This window comes from Aspergillus ruber, assembly GCF_000600275.1.
Source record: "Aspergillus ruber CBS 135680 unplaced genomic scaffold scaffold00003, whole genome shotgun sequence".
Taxonomy (NCBI): Eukaryota; Fungi; Ascomycota; class Eurotiomycetes; order Eurotiales; family Aspergillaceae; genus Aspergillus; species Aspergillus ruber.
The window spans coordinates 878,575-896,203 of record NW_024467299.1 but is presented as its reverse complement, the minus strand read 5'-3'; the positions used below and the strand labels follow the sequence as shown (position 1 = coordinate 896,203).

The 17,629-nt window shown below is 49.3% G+C and overlaps 8 protein-coding genes across 8 annotated transcripts; 3 read left to right on the top strand and 5 right to left on the bottom strand.

Annotated features, from left to right (window-relative positions):
- The first annotated feature begins 41 nt into the window (after positions 1-41).
- EURHEDRAFT_408963 (S-formylglutathione hydrolase) lies at positions 42-1,522 on the top strand. The gene is made up of 4 exons (XM_040780958.1): positions 42-440; positions 527-747; positions 824-1,015; positions 1,074-1,522. The coding sequence occupies exons 1-4, from the start codon at positions 182-184 to the stop codon at positions 1,257-1,259; spliced, it is 858 nt and encodes a 285-aa protein (XP_040642311.1). The 5' UTR covers positions 42-181; the 3' UTR covers positions 1,260-1,522.
- Positions 1,340-1,672, bottom strand: EURHEDRAFT_218502 (uncharacterized protein). Its single transcript, XM_040778000.1, has one exon. It carries the CDS (start codon positions 1,621-1,623, stop codon positions 1,444-1,446), a length of 180 nt encoding a protein of 59 aa, XP_040642310.1. The 5' UTR covers positions 1,624-1,672; the 3' UTR covers positions 1,340-1,443.
- A 1,840-nt stretch (positions 1,673-3,512) lies between these two features.
- Positions 3,513-4,129, bottom strand: EURHEDRAFT_218473 (uncharacterized protein). The gene is made up of 2 exons (XM_040777999.1): positions 4,008-4,129; positions 3,513-3,929 (listed from the first exon to the last, which is right to left on the bottom strand). The coding sequence occupies exons 1-2, from the start codon at positions 4,055-4,057 to the stop codon at positions 3,629-3,631; spliced, it is 351 nt and encodes a 116-aa protein (XP_040642309.1). The 5' UTR covers positions 4,058-4,129; the 3' UTR covers positions 3,513-3,628.
- Positions 4,130-4,806: 677 nt separating this feature from the next.
- On the bottom strand, positions 4,807-5,861 carry EURHEDRAFT_545320 (uncharacterized protein; the record flags this gene model as incomplete). Its single annotated transcript, XM_040787447.1, has 1 exon — positions 4,807-5,861. A coding segment is annotated over one exon (1,004 nt), but the record flags the coding sequence as incomplete, so codon positions are not given.
- Positions 5,862-10,703: 4,842 nt separating this feature from the next.
- On the top strand, positions 10,704-11,378 carry EURHEDRAFT_374685 (uncharacterized protein; the record flags this gene model as incomplete). Its single annotated transcript, XM_040778667.1, has 1 exon — positions 10,704-11,378. One exon carries the CDS (start codon positions 10,704-10,706, stop codon positions 11,376-11,378), a length of 675 nt encoding a protein of 224 aa, XP_040642307.1.
- Positions 11,379-11,437: 59 nt separating this feature from the next.
- On the bottom strand, positions 11,438-13,522 carry EURHEDRAFT_471791 (cytochrome P450). The gene is made up of 5 exons (XM_040785338.1): positions 13,274-13,522; positions 12,381-13,217; positions 12,249-12,326; positions 11,984-12,198; positions 11,438-11,924 (listed from the first exon to the last, which is right to left on the bottom strand). Exons 1-5 carry the CDS (start codon positions 13,432-13,434, stop codon positions 11,632-11,634), a joined length of 1,584 nt encoding a protein of 527 aa, XP_040642306.1. The 5' UTR covers positions 13,435-13,522; the 3' UTR covers positions 11,438-11,631.
- An 839-nt stretch (positions 13,523-14,361) lies between these two features.
- Positions 14,362-15,508, top strand: EURHEDRAFT_383737 (FPP/GGPP synthase family protein; the record flags this gene model as incomplete). Its single annotated transcript, XM_040779589.1, has 2 exons — positions 14,362-14,448; positions 14,555-15,508. 2 exons carry the CDS (start codon positions 14,362-14,364, stop codon positions 15,473-15,475), a joined length of 1,008 nt encoding a protein of 335 aa, XP_040642305.1. The 3' UTR covers positions 15,476-15,508.
- Positions 15,509-16,171: 663 nt separating this feature from the next.
- EURHEDRAFT_374682 (terpenoid synthase) lies at positions 16,172-17,321 on the bottom strand (the record flags this gene model as incomplete). Its single annotated transcript, XM_040778666.1, has 3 exons — positions 16,172-16,339; positions 16,408-16,876; positions 16,945-17,321. The coding sequence occupies 3 exons, from the start codon at positions 17,319-17,321 to the stop codon at positions 16,172-16,174; spliced, it is 1,014 nt and encodes a 337-aa protein (XP_040642304.1).
- Between the last annotated feature and the right edge of the window lie 308 nt (positions 17,322-17,629).

Sequence of the window (17,629 nt, the reverse complement as noted above, 5' to 3'; positions counted from 1 at the left end):
ATCCTACAAGGTAATAATCCTCTCCGCAGAGCGCGGAAAATATTGCTCAATCGAGTTATCTTATATAACCACTGCCCCTCACAGCTTCCCCTCATCCGTCATTATTTATTCCACCCGCACCACCCTCAATTGCACCACTCAACCTATAATCTACTCAGCCTACATACAATTGACAGTGAAAATGTCCGTCACAACCAAAGCAACAATCGCCTCCTTCGGCGGCAAACTGCTTAAACTCAGCCATGCCGCGACCTCCACAAAATGCGAAATGAACTTCAACCTTTACCTCCCCCCGCAAGCCCGGTCGTCGCAGAAAATTCCGCTGCTGATTTACTTGTCCGGCTTGACGTGCACTGCGGATAATTGCTCTGAGAAGGGCTTCTTCCAGCATGGTGCTAGTAAGCATGGGATTGCGGTGTTGTATCCGGATACGAGTCCTCGTACGTTCCCTACCCCTTCCCTTACCACCTTGGTCCTCGGCGCAAAGTAAACAAACCCCGATGCTAATATGAATGATTGTGTGAAGGCGGCCTAAACATCGAAGGCGAAAACGACGCATACGACTTCGGCTCCGGCGCTGGCTTCTACGTCGACGCTACCAAGGCGCCCTACAACAACGGCTACAACATGTACACCTATGTCACCGAGGAGTTGCCCAAGACTGTGTTTTCGGCGTTCCCGCAGATCGATGAGGGGCGGGTCAGCATTACGGGACACAGTATGGGAGGGCATGGAGCTCTCACTTTGGTATGTCTTTCACCTCGGTCCTGCGTTATTGAGATTTGGGGAATGAAGAGACGCTAACATGGGATGTAATGAATAGTTCCTGCGCAATCCCGGCAAATACAAATCCGTCTCTGCATTCGCTCCCATCTCAAACCCGATTAACTGCCCATGGGGCCAGAAGGCGTTCAACGGGTACTTTGGCGACGACCAGCAGGCCAAGTGGAAGGAGCATGATGCCACTGAGCTTGTGAAGAAATGGTCTGGTCCACTGAATGCGTTGATCGATGTCGTACGTTCCCTTTACCCCCTTCCCCGCGATAGAATGAAAAACATGTTAACGAAGGCAGGGAACCGGCGATAACTTCTACAAACAAGGCCAACTGCTCCCTGAGAACTTTGAAAAGGCCGTCTCCGAGGCTGGCATTCAGGGCGTGAATGTGCGGTACCAGCCTGATTACGATCACAGTTATTATACGATGGCTTCGTTTGCGGATGATCATGTTGAGCATGCGGCGAAGTTTTTGCTTGCTTAGTGGGTGATCTTCTTTCTTTTCTCATTCTGTATTCTATGATGAAGGGGACGTCTTGGAAGATAAAACAAACAAGCAAGCAAGCCAATTTTGGCGAAAATTGATAGAATGATTCTGATGTTGGTTAAGCGGTCCTAGGCTTTAATCATTGGTGATTAGAGGAATGTGATATTGATTACTTCGACAGTTACCTAACATCCAGCGATGCCAGAGTCATAAGGATGTTGGTCATAAAACAGATAGGGTATCGGATATAGGTATTACACAAATAAGCACGGGACCAAAAAAAAAAAAAAAAAGTAGAAACGCGCATTGAAAACAGAAACATGATCGTAGAGCGAACTATTTCGCAAACGATACGATACATAGGCCAGCTTCGCACTCTGAGAAACCATTGGGCCAATATAGACACTGACAGTGGCATGATGGTAGGTACCTTCGAACGGCACACTAATCTTCTCCAACCAGTGCATTCCCAGCCATCATATTCGAGAGTCTGGATAATTCACTTACTTCGATTGAGTTCCATGAAAGGCAATGAAAAGCAACCACATGCTCAATCAGAAGGGGCCCATATCCAAGTGAACAGTCAGTACGGACCGCTGATGCTGAACACAAACCCAGCTTCATGGTGAGGGGCGCCATACGTATTCAGGATCTATACCCTCACTGTGCTAGGGACGAAGCTTGGCCATCGCCAGTTGATAGGCTAGGCACTTGATGGCCGGGGTAATAATGGACGGTAGATGTCGACATTAAGTTCGGTTGAGCAAGAGTCATCAAAATCATCGAACGTTTTTCCTTTCTCTTCAGTGATGAGGTTTGTGATATTGATTTTAGGGTTGTTTTGGACCACCGGAGGCGGTAGGGCATCTAGGATAGACTCGCATTGGTGTAGACTAACCGCGGGCAGACCACTCATCGCCAAGCGTCTTAACATCCTCATCAATCTTGACCCAAAACTACTAACCCGACCGACCCTAAGGAGGACAAAAGCCGTTGCTCTGCATAATACGGATGTGCAAAACCAACCTCAAATACAACACGAGGTATCGAGTCGTCCCCAACCTGACCGTCGTTGATCGAGAAACCATGATGCTTTAACCATGCTATGGCCCTTCCCTCGGAGTATGCCTTTTGCCCCTTCACTAATACGCCTTTGATTTCCAAGATGATGTAATTTTTCTTGCTCTTCAGTGATACCATTGGTTCGTATCGACCTCGTGAAGAATCTGGAGACGAATTCTGCGAAGTTGTTATGTATCGCCGATGTATGTTTGTGCGAACCTTTAGAGTCCGACTCTATTTGTCGTACTCAATATGTCTTTCCTTAGCCGCTTTCAGCAGAGCTGCGATCATGGGATTGTTCAACCATCCCTTTTGCACTCTGAGCCGGAGGTCGAAGGTCGCAGTCTGGTTGTGAAGGTGTTCGGTAATCATGCTGCAGTGTCCACGGAATCGACATGAACTCTAGACTGTTGAAAATCAGATATATCTGATAAATACATGGTCTATAAAATGGGCTTTGGTAATTTCTAAAACAAGAGAGAAGTGAGCTGGATGTGTCATTGTTCTTCACGGAGCGTCGCTTTGCTCTGCAATATGCTTAAGACATCGCGTGACTTTTAAAATACAGTTTTCTTATGATACTTCTCTCAGTACATAATAAGCACCCGGACTGTAATCGTGTGGTTGGAGTAATCAGGAAACAGAACTCTCGCCAACACGTTTGAATTACTAGTTGACACTGGCGCACTGTACTCAGTAAACTGCTGATGATATCTGGAGTGAGAAGCAGCGACGTATCTTTAAGATTTGCGCGTTATGTACACCATGCTAGCAAACCTAAAGCAAACAGATATTATATGCTCTTCGGCCTTCTGAGTAGCATGAAGCGAATCAATGGTAAGAGTGCAGTGTAAAACGGAGCTATTTAGATAATTCTTACAAAACCCCTTTCAAACCTTGACCACGATTGAAAAACGCAGCTGAAAGGATAAGAGAATGTTTTGATCATGGAATGTAATGCCATTGCTGTAGCATCTACAGGCTGACTTTCGAGTCTTCAACGTATCTGCGAAGAGCCAAAGGCAAGTATCGACAGTAACTGAATATGTTGAGAAGCAAGCCATGACTTGGCACTACTCGTGCAAACGGTTGGCTGTCAAACGCGAACAGTGTTTGTTCTTGGCTTCTCCTTTTCTCCGGAATGCCAAGTGTATTCCGGAGTATACTTGTGGAGCCACTTCGATAACTCAACTCCTGATCGAGCAACAAGGTACTCAATAAGCATTATAGAAACCAGCCCTGTGTCGACGATATTAAGATCTACATGGATAGAGATAGCGCGATGAGCTCTGGATTTCATTCGATTAAAAGCCGGTGTCTAGCACATGGCTCAGCGGTGTTTTTTTTTTTAAACTTTCTTGCTGAGTGTACACTAGTGATGACGACGCCGGTATTTCATTTAGTCTCACGCCAATTTCGACTTGGCACAGCGGAGCCGTTTGGTAAGACGAGGCATTTGATGGTTTTATGGGGTAGCAATAGTAAGCGGAATTCGAGTTCCGGAGAAAGAATCCATCCAAAGCTTTCCTATAGAGTAGAGACCAGAAACATATGATGATGATCCAATAACACTCGAGTATTGAGAGGCCGCTATTATACCATTTTCTGGACGCGTATTAGCAAATCCGGTCAACTAGCCGTGCCACAAGTTCCCCGGCCAGTGGCTATCACCTCCAAACCCACCCCATATTTGAGCGGTATGAGATCCTTCTCGCTCTTTCGGGCCTGGCCATGTCCACACCTGCCGTCCAGGCAGCTATAATTGGGGTGGCTGCGCAAACAGTTGTCGATCTCTCTGCCCAGTGTGTGAGAGTGGTGCACGAGGTATGGAGTATCTGATATCTCGGAAGCGGAGGTTTCGCGAGTTCCGATGTGTCAGCAAGTGATCGGCATGCCAAGAATTTAAGCTTCGTTGCCGCTACGTAAGGCTAAATTTAGGTCCTCGGCCTATCCCCAATTGGGAACCAGGCCTCGCGTTCTCGAAAATGCTAATGGAAGCATCGCTCATTATTGGTGATTCTCGTGCGATTGTCGGTAGACGTCACGACAGTCGCATTGTACAGCTCAGATGCAGAATCCGAAACGCAAAGTATTCGGGAGTGCGCAAAACAACGGCTTTCGTCAAAATTGACGCTGCGACGTGTAGGGCGAGGCTTAGCTCTCTCCACACTGACCTAATGGCGACATATCTGTCACAACAATAGGAGCAGATGTTCCAATCGAAGACTGGAGAAATTGTGCTCAAGATCGAGATCCACTGTTTTCGTAATGCTATGACTTTAGCTCTTCAATGGTCTCCGGACGATCATTCGTCGTCAGCCTTCAGCCTGGAAACGCTGATGACGACTGCACGCACCATCACATACGGCCTCGTCATGGGGGAGAGTGATGGTGCCAGAATAGGAGTCAAGACTGAGATCTATCATCCGTCAAGAAGCTATAAAGAGGGCTCTCTAGTCTGCCTAAGTGCTTCCTTCTCATCATCAAACAATCCAATCTCAACAGCACTCAGAGCAATCACTCCTCTATCCAATCAATCGAACTCTTCAACATGAAGGTCTCTGCCATTCTCTCTACCATGATGGTTGCCGGACTTGTGTCCGCTGCCCCTCCGGGTGTTCGCCCTACCGACATCCAGGCTCCTGCTCCTGGCGCTCCGACTGACCTCCCTGTGCCGCACGACAAGCGTGGCGATGTCCCCCCTCCTCCTAAGGACACTCAGGTCCCCCCTCCCAAGGACGGTGACAAGAACAAGCGTGGTGATGCTCCTCCCGCCCCCAAGGACACTCAGGTCCCCCCTCCTCCTAAGCCTGAGGACGAGAAGAAGAAGGGTGATGACGCTCCCGCCCCCAAGGACACTCAGGTCCCCCCTCCTCCTAAGCCTGAGGACGACAAGCAGAAGCGTGGCGACGCTCCACCTCCGAAGAACACCGAGGTGCCCCCTCCCACTAAGCCTGAAGATGACAAGCAGAAGCGCGGTGACGGCCCTCCTGCCCCCAAGGACACTCAGGTCCCTCCTCCTCCTAAGCCTGAGGACGACAAGCAGAAGCGCGGTGACGCCCCTCCTGCCCCCAAGGACACTCAGGTCCCTCCCCCTCCTAAGCCTGAGGATGACAAGCAGAAGCGTGGCGATGCTCTTCCCCCGAAGGACACCACCACTCCTCCCCCTCCCAAGGACACCACTGTCCCGCCCAAGCCTGAGGACGGTGACAAGAACAAGCGCGGTGACGCTCCTCCCCCGAAGAACACCGAGGTCCCCCCTCCTAAGCCCGAGGACAACAAGGAGAAGCGCGGTGACGCCCCTCCCGCCCCCAAGGACACTCAGATCCCTCCCCCCCCTAAGGACGACAAGCACGACAAGCGCGGCGATGCCCCAGCTCCCAAGGACAACAAGGCTCCCCCCAAGCCTAAGCCCGCTAACAACTAAATGGGTTAATCTGATGGCGTACGGATAATGGAATTCGAGGATTTGAATTGGGCTTGTGAGCAAGCGGGATGCGCTCGTTTGATTTTTTGAAATACTTAACTGTTCCATGCTTTTACTTGTACTTACAGAATTGTATGGCTTTGCTATTGTAAAGTCTATCGCTAAAGATATCCAATGAAATGCTCGACCATAATTCTTTATTATCTTCGTAGTTTGGATTGGAACCAGAGAAATCCCGTATAGATCTTAATTCACATAGCTGAATAACAAGGATCAAGTTTTGCTGTGTACAGAATCTCTTTATAAAAACTGCTTAAATCCGACCGCCTCCAGTATGTAAAACAGCAGAACAATTTTGTTCAGGCTCTGTATTGAACGAACATCTGACAGCGGAAAGCTGTGGCGTATCTGGCATAAAGTTGAGGGAAAGTTGCAGTATCCTTGACCACTCCCGCATCCATACCCACACCCTGTATCCCTGTGTTAGAGGGCCAGGCAGTGTTAGACCTTTGAAGACGGGGACGGAGAAGTATCGCTGCAGATTGGTGATTTGGGGTCAAGACCAATTGCTCCATTCCCATACGGCAAGCTTTTGCCGAGCAAGTTTGATTTGACAGGTCATGCCCAATTCTTGCGGTTGGTCCTCAAATTGTGCAAGGCTTGATTTTACACACCCCGCTTCTATCCAATGTCTCAATCCCCATGATTGAATTAATCGGCGAAGATTGAACAAAGTGTCAAATAATACTCAATATGTCAGAACTGGGGAAATGTCAACAGAATGGTCGACCAAAAAGCACGCTGGAGAATGTTTCTTGCCCTAACTGTAACTGCTTTCACCTGGATATCTTCATTGGAAGCCTATTGGCGGAAACTAATAGCCAACGCCGTTTTTGACAGTTGTTTGACATGGCGTAGAGGCTGGGATAGCTTGCTGGCTATTTTAGAATAATTTTCATTAACAGCTGTCACCTTCACTCTATTGCTCCCACTTCTGGCGCTACCTGAGCCTGGATGTTCACCAAGTATCTACAGATGCGCGGTTATCGCTACTGATTATTCTGCAACTTTCTGTGACGTGAACAGGGGCTGGCGAACTGTTGCACTGTGTGACTAGGACTGCAACTGTAAAGTGTGCCCTACCGGCGGCCACTGCGTCCATGCTCTGCGACGGGCTGAAAGCGACCATGGGATGATTTGGGAGTTAGGGGAAAATCCGTTTTACAGCATCCAGGCATGTGTCTTCTGTTACACGGGTAAAATGTGTGCATGCCAGCCAATAGCCTATCGGTGAATGACTGGTGTTGGGAAGGTGTTCTCCAGTTCCTGATGCCGCAACCATCAAGCTAATTCTTAAAATCTACCATGGGACTACCTCAGCTCTAAATTACGTGAAAACTTAATTTCCTTTGTACTTCTCGTAGGAAGATAGGCTACATTGTACAGGACTTGCATGCCTAAAGCCTAACACCAGCTCTCCCTAGCTGGGCGGATGAGGACAGGAAAGGGAAAGGAAATGGACAAGATGCAAAAGAACAGAGCTACAGCAAAATTCGAAATGAGTATACCCCATACTTTCTCACGAGCTATCTCTTGAACCCTGACTTGAAACACGCTAGTCTACATATGGGTTATCTGTAGAACCCTTGCTTCCAAGTGTAGACTTTGTACAGAACTGCGCATATGCGAAGTGCGACCATGGGGGAAGAGGGCGAAACACCAGAATAATGATTGGTTATATGCTGCATTCGGTCGTCTTTGCAGTAAGCCGATTGGTCTTGATCACAATGGTACGCTCCACATGGTCATAAACAGGTACTTATAGTTGTGGTTCTGCAAATCGCTCCAGTCGGCATAAATGAATGCACACATCCTCCGGTCTCACAATTTGCACTCTTGACCTAACCCCCATGGTTGCAATCTCTTCAGGATTGTTATAGAAGAAACTCATGACAATACTTATAGGCCTGCAGACTTCTTAACCCACCAGACCACGAAACCCATAGGAATAGGATATTATATATTGCCGTGGATCATGCTATTGTCTGGCTCCATATTAACTCCCATCGACTCTGGTTTTCATCATAACCATATTACTGATGCAATGACTTCCTTTGCCGCAGCTCGGTTGCATACCAATTTTTGCACATGTACATGACCATCGATAACTCTGCAAGCTTCAGAAGAGCTTTCCAGATGGGGCGGATGCTGATTACCCACTTAGAGCATCGTATCCGTGCAATGCGATAGCCACGCATGAACTGATACAGCATGTAATAAGCATCTCAATTACAAGTCGACTGACAACTGAAAAAGAATGCTGAATCTTCGCGACTGCTTGGTGGGTAAACTACCACCAGCATCTCCACACAGCTGACGAGGTATTATTCAAGAGAAAAATTGTCATGGGTTGGTGCGCTACAAAGCTCGGCCAATCCCACCTGTCATCTGCGAAGCTCCGTGGCTGATGGCCTCCTCAAGGTAGTGGTGGTAGCGGAGAAAACCGAAGACTGACAGGAGTGTCTTCTGGTTGCCTCTCCTATAATCGACAATCGAGGATAAAGGAACGGAAGTGACGGTTCCGCGCGCAGGGCAATCCTGTAAAGCCTGTAATTTGCCTCGCTATCGACGAGGTCGAAGAGGTGGCTGATGGATTCTGGCCGCTTCCCCGCAACAGACATCCCACTCAGAACGGCGGAGAGGGAGAAGAAGTTCTGCAGATGGAAGAGATCCTGGGGTACCTCATCAGCAATAAGTCGCTAACTTGGAGCAGAACTTACCGAAGTCAGCGACTCCATTTGGCCGCTCAACTCTTGTACTGCGACTGCCTCTTCCGTCTCTTGACATAAGCGATCCCACCGAGTGCTGAGCCAGTGCAAGAAATCACCGTTCACAAGAACACTATGGGTATTTAATTGATGGAACTCTCGCAGTGCGTCTTCACTCAGCTGTAGAGCAATAGGTCTCACAGGGCGTTTGCTGACCGATAGCAGAAAGTCGGCGTCAACAGGGAACTTGTCTCAAGCCAGGGCCGGACTTGTCTGATAACGGTGATATCACACTTCAAGTACAGTTAATCGCCGACGCACATATTTGTTGGGACAGGCGAGGACCGTTTTCAAAGGAAGGGTGATGAAATGGGCATCCAACATGAAACTTTCAAAATGGCCAAGCGCCCCACAGCAGTGCAGTGCGTGTGCCACAGTCGTGGACAAAAAAGGATCATTTCACTGGAGTGTCTATGCTCAGGATCAGACCTGCTGCCTCTGGGGTGTTACAGCAGTATTTATCCTTACCTTGGCGATCGTGTCGTATTTCTTGACCTCCCTGGGGTATTGGCGTAAGAAATTGAAAAGAGACTAACTCAGCTGGTTATGATACATGTTGAACACTGTGATCACGGCTGGCTGCTTTCCCATCGCCTGTTGCAGCCAGTCGCCCAGGCGCAGATGCTTGAATAGATGCCAGCTGTCTTGGAGAAGCTGGAGAGCCACACCGCTGGAATCATCGTCCTTGCAGAAAACCTTCCACGGGAGTTCCATGCCACCACCTGTATCGCAGGGATCGAGCGTTGATAGCAAATGTGGTGGTTGAGCGTCTTGGCCATGTGAGTACCACGGCCTGGCGATGACGGTACGCTCTGTGGCTCGTCAGACCAGGGAAAGACGAAGTCATTGTCTCTGCTGACGGGGAGGCAAACATGGGCAGTCAGCCATGACAATTGAATTCTTGTCTCTGGACATACCAGCTAGGCTCCTCAGACACTACCAACAGCCCTTTTAAAGATCAGCTCCCTTTGACAAGAACGCAAATAATGGGAGTCTTGCTTGGATCATCCGGCTATTCTTGGACCAGAGGGTGCTGTCTCAATTGCCCGGGAATTTGGCGTCCGCGGAAACAATATACATTACCTCAGTTCCAGTATTTAAGGACCTATTGATCATAAATCGCCACAGATTGCATCTAGTTCTTTTCAGGTTCACGCCAAAATCTTTCCTAGATCTAACTGCTACCCTGACGACTTGGCAAATTCACTATGTCATGTATCCAGAGACTAGACGTATTCGATTACCTGCTTCATCATAGGTATCCATATCGATTCTAGTGGTTAATTACCTCTGGCATTAAGCGCTTGGAGAACGCCCAGTACATCATACTCATGAATTTCGAGCCGCTGCCGTCGGGGGATGGGAATGGTCGACTCAGCCTACCAATCACCGTCATTATCCTGCCACGTTTCCGTCACCACTACAACATCCTGAGTGTTAATGATCTGATCTTTTGTCCAATTCAACAGCTTTCTGCATTGGCTTACGGCGACGGCGGAAGTCCAGTTTCCGGTGCTAGATATGCACAAGAACGAATTCTAGATAACAAAAGCCATGAGCGAAACTCTGCGAAAGCCCAGAAACACTTATATGTAGGTGTGATTCCACTGCCATGAGACGGGCATTTAGTTTTCCAGGATAGTGCAAAGAAGAAATTTCGGTAAGACGAGGAGTTAATGACTCTGCTTAGCCATAATAACTAGTCTTATAGCCTTAATCCTCAAACGGTTATCTTTTCATGAACTGTGAACCGCCCTTGCCAGTATCCCACGGGTGCTGTTTTCTCCAAATACCCAGTCTGACATTCACTAGTCGATTCTCTTACCTTGCCTTGAAAATGGCGAGAGGCCCTTTTTACCGACCTTCGTTGCTACTCATCATCGCTGTGCTATTCAGACTTGGTAGCTCATGTTGCTTGGCCAACTTAACCTCAAAGAAAAGGAGTGTAGCGTCTTTCTCTTTTGTTTTAGTTCTGCGAGAAAGAATGCTTTTGATATCTTTTAACTCTGGTCAACTTGGCAATCTTGTTTAGAACTTCATTTGATACTGACAACGGAAAGAGTCTATAAGTAATAGTCTTTCCATCTCTTCTATTCTGTTCTCATCGTGCTACTTTATTCGACAATGGGTTCAAGCATGGTCTCCGGTCGCCGTGACGGCACAATACTCGTAACTGTTCACGCCATGTCGCAGTCGTTCTCGGGGGGTCTCGTCTACGAGTACTCACAGGAAAGCAACAACTACGGGCTGGTCCAGCTCAACGCCAACGGGACCGCCACCCTCCGCATCGACTACGAGAACCTCAGTATTCGGTACACCAAGCTCGATATGAAGAAAGTCCAGACAGCGAAGGACTCCCAGACCTCCGTGAGGTCGCCTCCCTGTAAGTCTGGTCTCATCGAGAACTCGAAATCGAACTCCTTCCTCGATGCCTTCGACCTCCCGTCCCGTCCACTCAAGGTCCAAGACATGATCGACCACGGCTTGGAGGGCGCCAGAACCGGCCAACTCGTGGACGTCTTCTCGGTTACAACCCCCCAGACCGTGTACGACCACACCGGCAAGGAATTACCCGGGATTCGATTGAAAGTGCTTGCGAGCAGCGTCTCGAATGCCCCGGGTGAGAACACTTCCAGGAGCTCTTCTTTCTCATCGTCTTCCCAAACAGCGCAAGTAGCAACGGTGGTGGCAGCGGCAGCGGCAGTTCCAATGGCAAGAGCAGTGCCATCTGTGTCTTTGTCTGTTTCGTTCGTGGGGTTGGCTACCGGTGCTACTTTGTGGCTAGTTTCTTGCTCCTGATGATTTTGTTTTTTTATTATATAGCAATAATAATTCCCTACTCGATGGATTGACTGTCTGCTCACGTTATCAATTTTCTTTATAAATGGTGCTCTTCTGTTGAAATGTAGACATAAAAATAGCAATGGTGAAAGACAAGCTGACAACAAGGAGTCATGGTGATACTGCACTGCTTCGCCCATTCCAGTGAACAAGGACAACTAGTCTGGTCACGCCTCCGCATATTCAAAGGATTCCCAAATCCCACGAGACTTCACTTTTCCTCAAACTGCTGCAGGTATGACTCTGCCTCTTTCGCGACACGCATGATTGTTTCCATGTGCGCCTGGCTCCGGATCTTGAAGTGAACCTTATACGGCATTGGATGCTGTACAAGGCTATCTCGGAATGCATCTAAATCCAGATGCTCTTCTTCCCCGGTCTCGGGATCAGTCGCAGGAACGATGTCAAAAGCCCACAGTAACGTTGCTGTGATATGCCACTGCATATGCTCTGCGAGATGGATACCAGGACAAAGACGACGACCCGCTCCATAAGCATAGTGGTCTATTGGGATGTCAGCTAGACCAAAATCTGCATACTAAGCAGGGTCATCAAATCCTCACCTCTATTCATATACTCGGCACTTGCTGCATAACTTGGAGCAAGTTTCGGATGATGGATAAAACGGTCAGGGTTATAACGTTCCGGATCTTTGTACCCACAAGCTTCGGAGTGATGGAGAGCCCAGGCGGGTATGAGAAGCAGCGAATCTCGAGGGATGAACATGTCCTGGTACCAATTGTCTTGTCGAGCACGATGTGGAAAGACTACAGGAACCCTGCAAAAAATTAGTTTACTTGAATCAATAGATAGGGATTTTCGACTCACACAGGATGGATTCTCATGCCTTCCTTGATAATACAGTTTATATAAGGAAGTTTGCCATAATCCGACCAAAGAGGTAGTCTGGAAGAAATTTAGTCATGGTATCATATATAAGTATTTGGTCATTAAACAGACCTATCCGCTCCGCACGCAGCATCGAGTTCAGCCTGGGCTTTTTTCTGTACATGAGGATGGCCCGCAAGGTAACGAATCGAGGTTAAAGTAGTTGCGGAGGTGGTGTCTGACCCTGCTGCAACGAGGAAACCCAAAAAATCGTTAAATTGTCGGTCTGTAAGAGGCATATCAATGGGTTGAGTCCCATCTAGCAGCTTATCTGCGATGCAATCTCGCTTGTCGCCCTTTTGACGTCTTTTATCCAGGCGTCGTCGTGCGTCACCCCAGAAAGAATCGACTCTTTTCTTCAGTTGCTGGGCACGTATTCTCCACGGACTCATCAGATCAGGCAAATATTTTAGAAAAGGGAACTGATCCACCGGCGGATATGCGCCGGGTGTGATGCCTGAGAAGAATTCATCCGACACGTCACACGCTCCAGATGCCCACCAGCTCTCATAAGTCGGTGCCCTGAACCCCCAGGCAACTATACCGTTAACTGAGAAAATGGTGCGTTTGACATGGTCAAAGAATCTCTGGGGAGTGAGTCCAAGATCACGAATCAAAATCGCGGACTCCGCTTCTTGGATCTGGCGGAGCTTTCCTTCGACCTGAGATGGGGAAAGGCTCGAGGATGTCACCTTTCTCTGCATCATCCAGTGAGCATTTTTATCCCACAGGGCTAATCCACCCGAATCAATTATCGACACCACATGGTCTCTAGGTCGATCTGAGTAGATGGAACCCTTTTTCTCGAGTAGTTGGTGGATTGCCATTCGATCAAGGAGGATCACGGTTGTTCCAGAGGCCACTTTTAATGAGAAGATGCTCCCATATTTCTCTCCCCATTCGAGTAACCTAGGAACGAATACGAGTTGGTTATTGGAGTTTTCAAACCCAAGAGAAAACCGTACTTTTTGTAGAATCCTGTTAAAGGTATCTGATGAAGATTACCGAGAACAGGCACTGTTGGCGGGCCTGGAGGTAGACTTTGCTCACGAGCCCCCATTCGGAGGAGTTTGCTTGCGCCATACAAGATCAAGATAGACAACGCATATATCCACAAAGAAGCCATGTTTCACGAACATAGAGTATAGAAGTCCGGTCACAGAGCACTAGAGAGGTTGACTTGATAAAACCGAAGGAATCAATGTTGAAGACCCTGCCCACAACCATGTCTCGGCATCCTCGACAGCAAGAGATTCTCGAATCACATCGCTTCTGTGGCCATCGCTCTGGGGCTGGCTGATATTTCCATCCAGGAGCTGTGGAACCTGGATAGAGTCCTTTTGGAGGGGCTGACCATGAGTAGTGGGGGATGGAGGAGTACGCAATATACGCAGTACGGAGCTGAATATCATGCCTGTGCTGATTGACGGTCACGGTCACGGTCACGGTGATGGTGTGATGGAGGGGGGAGCCCTGTACCAACCATGAGCAGAGGCTTGCAGATTCACGTCAATCATGACCCTAACAAACGAACCAGTGCGGCTGAGGGTGGAGCTCATCACATGGACCGTGCAGGCGTGAAGAGCTGCAGACTTGAAGTAACAGTATGCAGGCCGGGGATATCTCGGTAAGAACCCCTCGATGCGGCCTGCAGTACACAGTACGGCCTGCTACTGTGTCGTGTCTTCTCCATGGTACCGGGCCAAGTGGGCCACCTAAAGGCCCGTCCACATACCAAGAATCCACGATCGCGCATTGCTCCTGAGTCTTCTTCCCAAAACCTGGATGCCAGTGGGGCTGTTCTGTCTCCGACCCCACTCAGTGCCAGCTCATCGTGGTGGCCCAGCTGCAAGATGGTGTATGCAGTAGCTAACCCTTGGCATGGTAGCGAGTGTATGTTGGCTGCGCTTCCTCGACAAGAACAGTGACGATCCGTGAATCCCTTGGGATACGTGGTTGGATTGCACGTTATTAAAGAATCTCATAATTTTTCAGCGGTTTACCTTTTGAGAGGACAAACACACTGGTCTACCCTTCGATAGAGCGTCCCATCATGGCAGCCCTGGAGACATTCGCCGCGACTCGCTCAGAGCTTTTTGCCGAACTGCAAGAGGACCTCGAGCAAAGGGGGAACCCCTCTGTAAACATATCTCGCTTTCTCGATGTATATCCCCTTCTCCTGGCGCCCCTACCTCTCCTCCAAAACCGCTGATCTATGTACACAACACGCTGACATCCAAGCGCAGTGTCTCACGGCGACCACCGAAGGCGGCAAGCTCAACCGTGGCATCACTGTTGTCAAATCAGGCTACGCTCTTCTCCCGAACCCCCCCACCCCGCAAGAGCACGCACACCTCCGGATCCTAGGCTGGCTGGTCGAGCTCTTCCAGGCGGCCTACCTTGTGTGGGACGACATCATGGACGGCTCGGAGTACCGCCGCGGCCGGCCGTGCTGGTACAAAGGCGAAGGGGTCGGACTGACGGCGATCAACGACGCTTGCATGCTGAAGTCGTGTATCTTTATGCTATTGCGGCGACACTTCCGCGGCCATCCCGAGTACGCTGCCCTTGTGGAGCTCTTCCATGAAGCGGCGTTTCGGACGGAGCTGGGTCAGCTGTGTGATACCACGACGGCGGCCAGTGGACAGATCCAGGATATGACGGCGGAGCGGTATGAGTTTATCGCGAGAAACAAGACCGCGTTCTACAGTTTTTATTTGCCGGTTGCGCTGGCAATGCTCTATTGTGGGCGGACGAGTGAGGAGGGGCTGGGACAGGCGAAGAGCGTGTTGCTGGATATTGGGGTCTATTTCCAGATCCAGGATGACTTCCTCGATGTCTTCGGGGACCCAGCCGTCACTGGTAAGGTGGGCACCGATATCCAGGATAGTAAGTGTACGTGGCTTGTCGTGCAGGCGCGGGGGTTGAGTGATGTGCACCAGCAACAGGCGCTGAGGGAGTCATATGGGCAGAAGGGGATGGATCATGAACGAAGAGTCAAGGGCATATTCAGTGAGCTGGGGATAGATGCGCTGTACACGGACTTTGAGAAAAGGAGGCTGGGGGAGCTACAAGCTCAGATCGATGCCCTCGACGAAAGCCGTGGTGGAGTGAAAAAGGCAGTCCTCAACATGATCCTGGACAGCATTCAACAGCGTGATAAATAACTTTCTACATTCTGCCAAGACTCAGTACTACAGGACGAAATAATGTAAATTATCGATTCTTGATAATGCATCAGGGGAATAGTAGTGTCATTAGGCTTAGTGCCGTGCTTGATGTTATGACGAGACACGTAGCTATGCGAAGGGATCCGATGGAGGCGAAAATGTCTCCGATTCTACCAAATGAAGCTATCTGCCGGAGCTATCTAGATGTGCGGGCCATGTGACCTTCACTGCCAAACAGGGCTAGGCCCCAACATACACCGCAACATCTTCAGAATGGCCCATTGCCCGAACTATGTAGACATGCGAAGGCTCGATCTCGGAACTGCCGATCTTTCCGAGTGCAAAGTTTGACTGGTAGATCTGTTGGGGCGATGCCTTTTCATCAATCTAACCTTTTGAGGAACTGATTGGATCATCTCGCGTTCGTGTTGTGAATTAGGGGTAGGGCAGATGGAGCACCGACCGGATCTCGAGTCAGTTGCAGAGAACTAGAGCCATGATAGGTCAGCCCACTTTCTACTTCGTAGTTATACAGACAGTTACGGATATACAGCAGCTATGTCCTAACAGAGGAAGAATCAAAACGGCTTGTATGGATCTCAATCCGCCAGTACGCCAGCATCTGCAGATCGATTTTCCCTACGTCTATCTGTACATACATCCATGTGCACGAATAGTCAATATTCGGGACATTCAAGCATCTTCATCATAAGGCGGCAGGTACCCTTCATCCTCAAACAGCTCCACTAGATAATACCGCCGGTGCGCAGTGCACAGCATAATCCAGCCGTTCACAAAGGTCTGCACTTGCTTCAGCAGCTCCTCCTGGCCCTGGAGCATACGGTACACTGAGTTAATCACCTGTGGGGGATGGTCTATATTAGCACTTTCCGTTGGAAAACATGCATCACTGAAGAAGAATAACCCACCTGCGGCGTATAACTCGCCATATGGCGCAGCACCTCTAAATGCGACATGGAATGCGTCTCGGCAAAATTCGCCACAAAGTTGCCCTTCTCCTCCCGGATCACAAACTCCTTGTAGTACGACAGAATGTCGTTGGTGAAGTCGATAAAAATCACCAGCTCGCCGATCGCAGGGAAGTACCGCATGAGATACGTCTCCTCCGGAAAGACGGCCTTCGGCCACATCATGGAAACCAAGATTTCGGCCGCCCCGACCTTCGTGCGCAGAAGCATGGGCATCAGCCGGGAGCTGGTCGGAAACTTGAACTGGGTCTGTTCCATCTCGTGTTCTAGGATCCGGCCGTTGACGTAGTCAAACAGGGACTTGATAATCGTGGAGTGGCAGTAGGGCCCGTAATACTGGGCCATGTAGCGGAGGTGGGAGTCGAAGTTGCGGAGGAGGGGGTGGTTGTGGGGGTTATTCAGGATGAAGCTGTATCAATCATGTTCTATCAGCTGGGATCGAGAGATAGTGTTGGGTAGGGAGGGAGGTATCCGTACTTCTGGGCAAAGCAACGTAGGTCATCCATAAAATGCTCGGCAATGTCATCGACAAGAAACATATAAAGAATCTGGATGGCACAGAGAACCTTGTTCTCAAAGGGAAGCAGCGTGTAGGCTTGGTGGGTTAAAGTGACAGAGAGTTTGAGGGCCTTGTATACCGCGGACTCTGTTTTCTCCCCCATGTTCAGGCTCTTGAAGTAGGTCCACACCGCGGCTTCGAGCTCATGGTCTTTGGTGAAGGGCAGACTGCGGTCGAAATTGATCTTCTCCAAAAACTCTCGGATGAGGAATTTGACGACCTCCTCGTGGGAGGGGCCACTGGTCTCCAGGCCGTGGTAGCCAAAGGTGCTTTCGCCTTGAACAGGAATGTTCATTGTGTGTCTTTTGTGTGTTTGGGGTATAGGGGTTGTTTGCTGTGACTATGGACACTGGACGTGATCTGAGATAGTTGACTTTGTTGTGTCAAGAGGAGTGCTATTTAAATACCTTGGACGACTCAATCAAAGCCCACCCAGGATTCCCCCCTAGTGTCCATGCTTCCATTGCATATGCTCTCTCCTCGCCAGGTTTTGTCATGGATTCTCCAAACTTTGGGCGATAACAGCTGAGCCATTGGGATTACCAGATCGGAATCAACGTGCAGAACAGTAACATTACCCGAATGCCGGTCTACGAAAGAAAG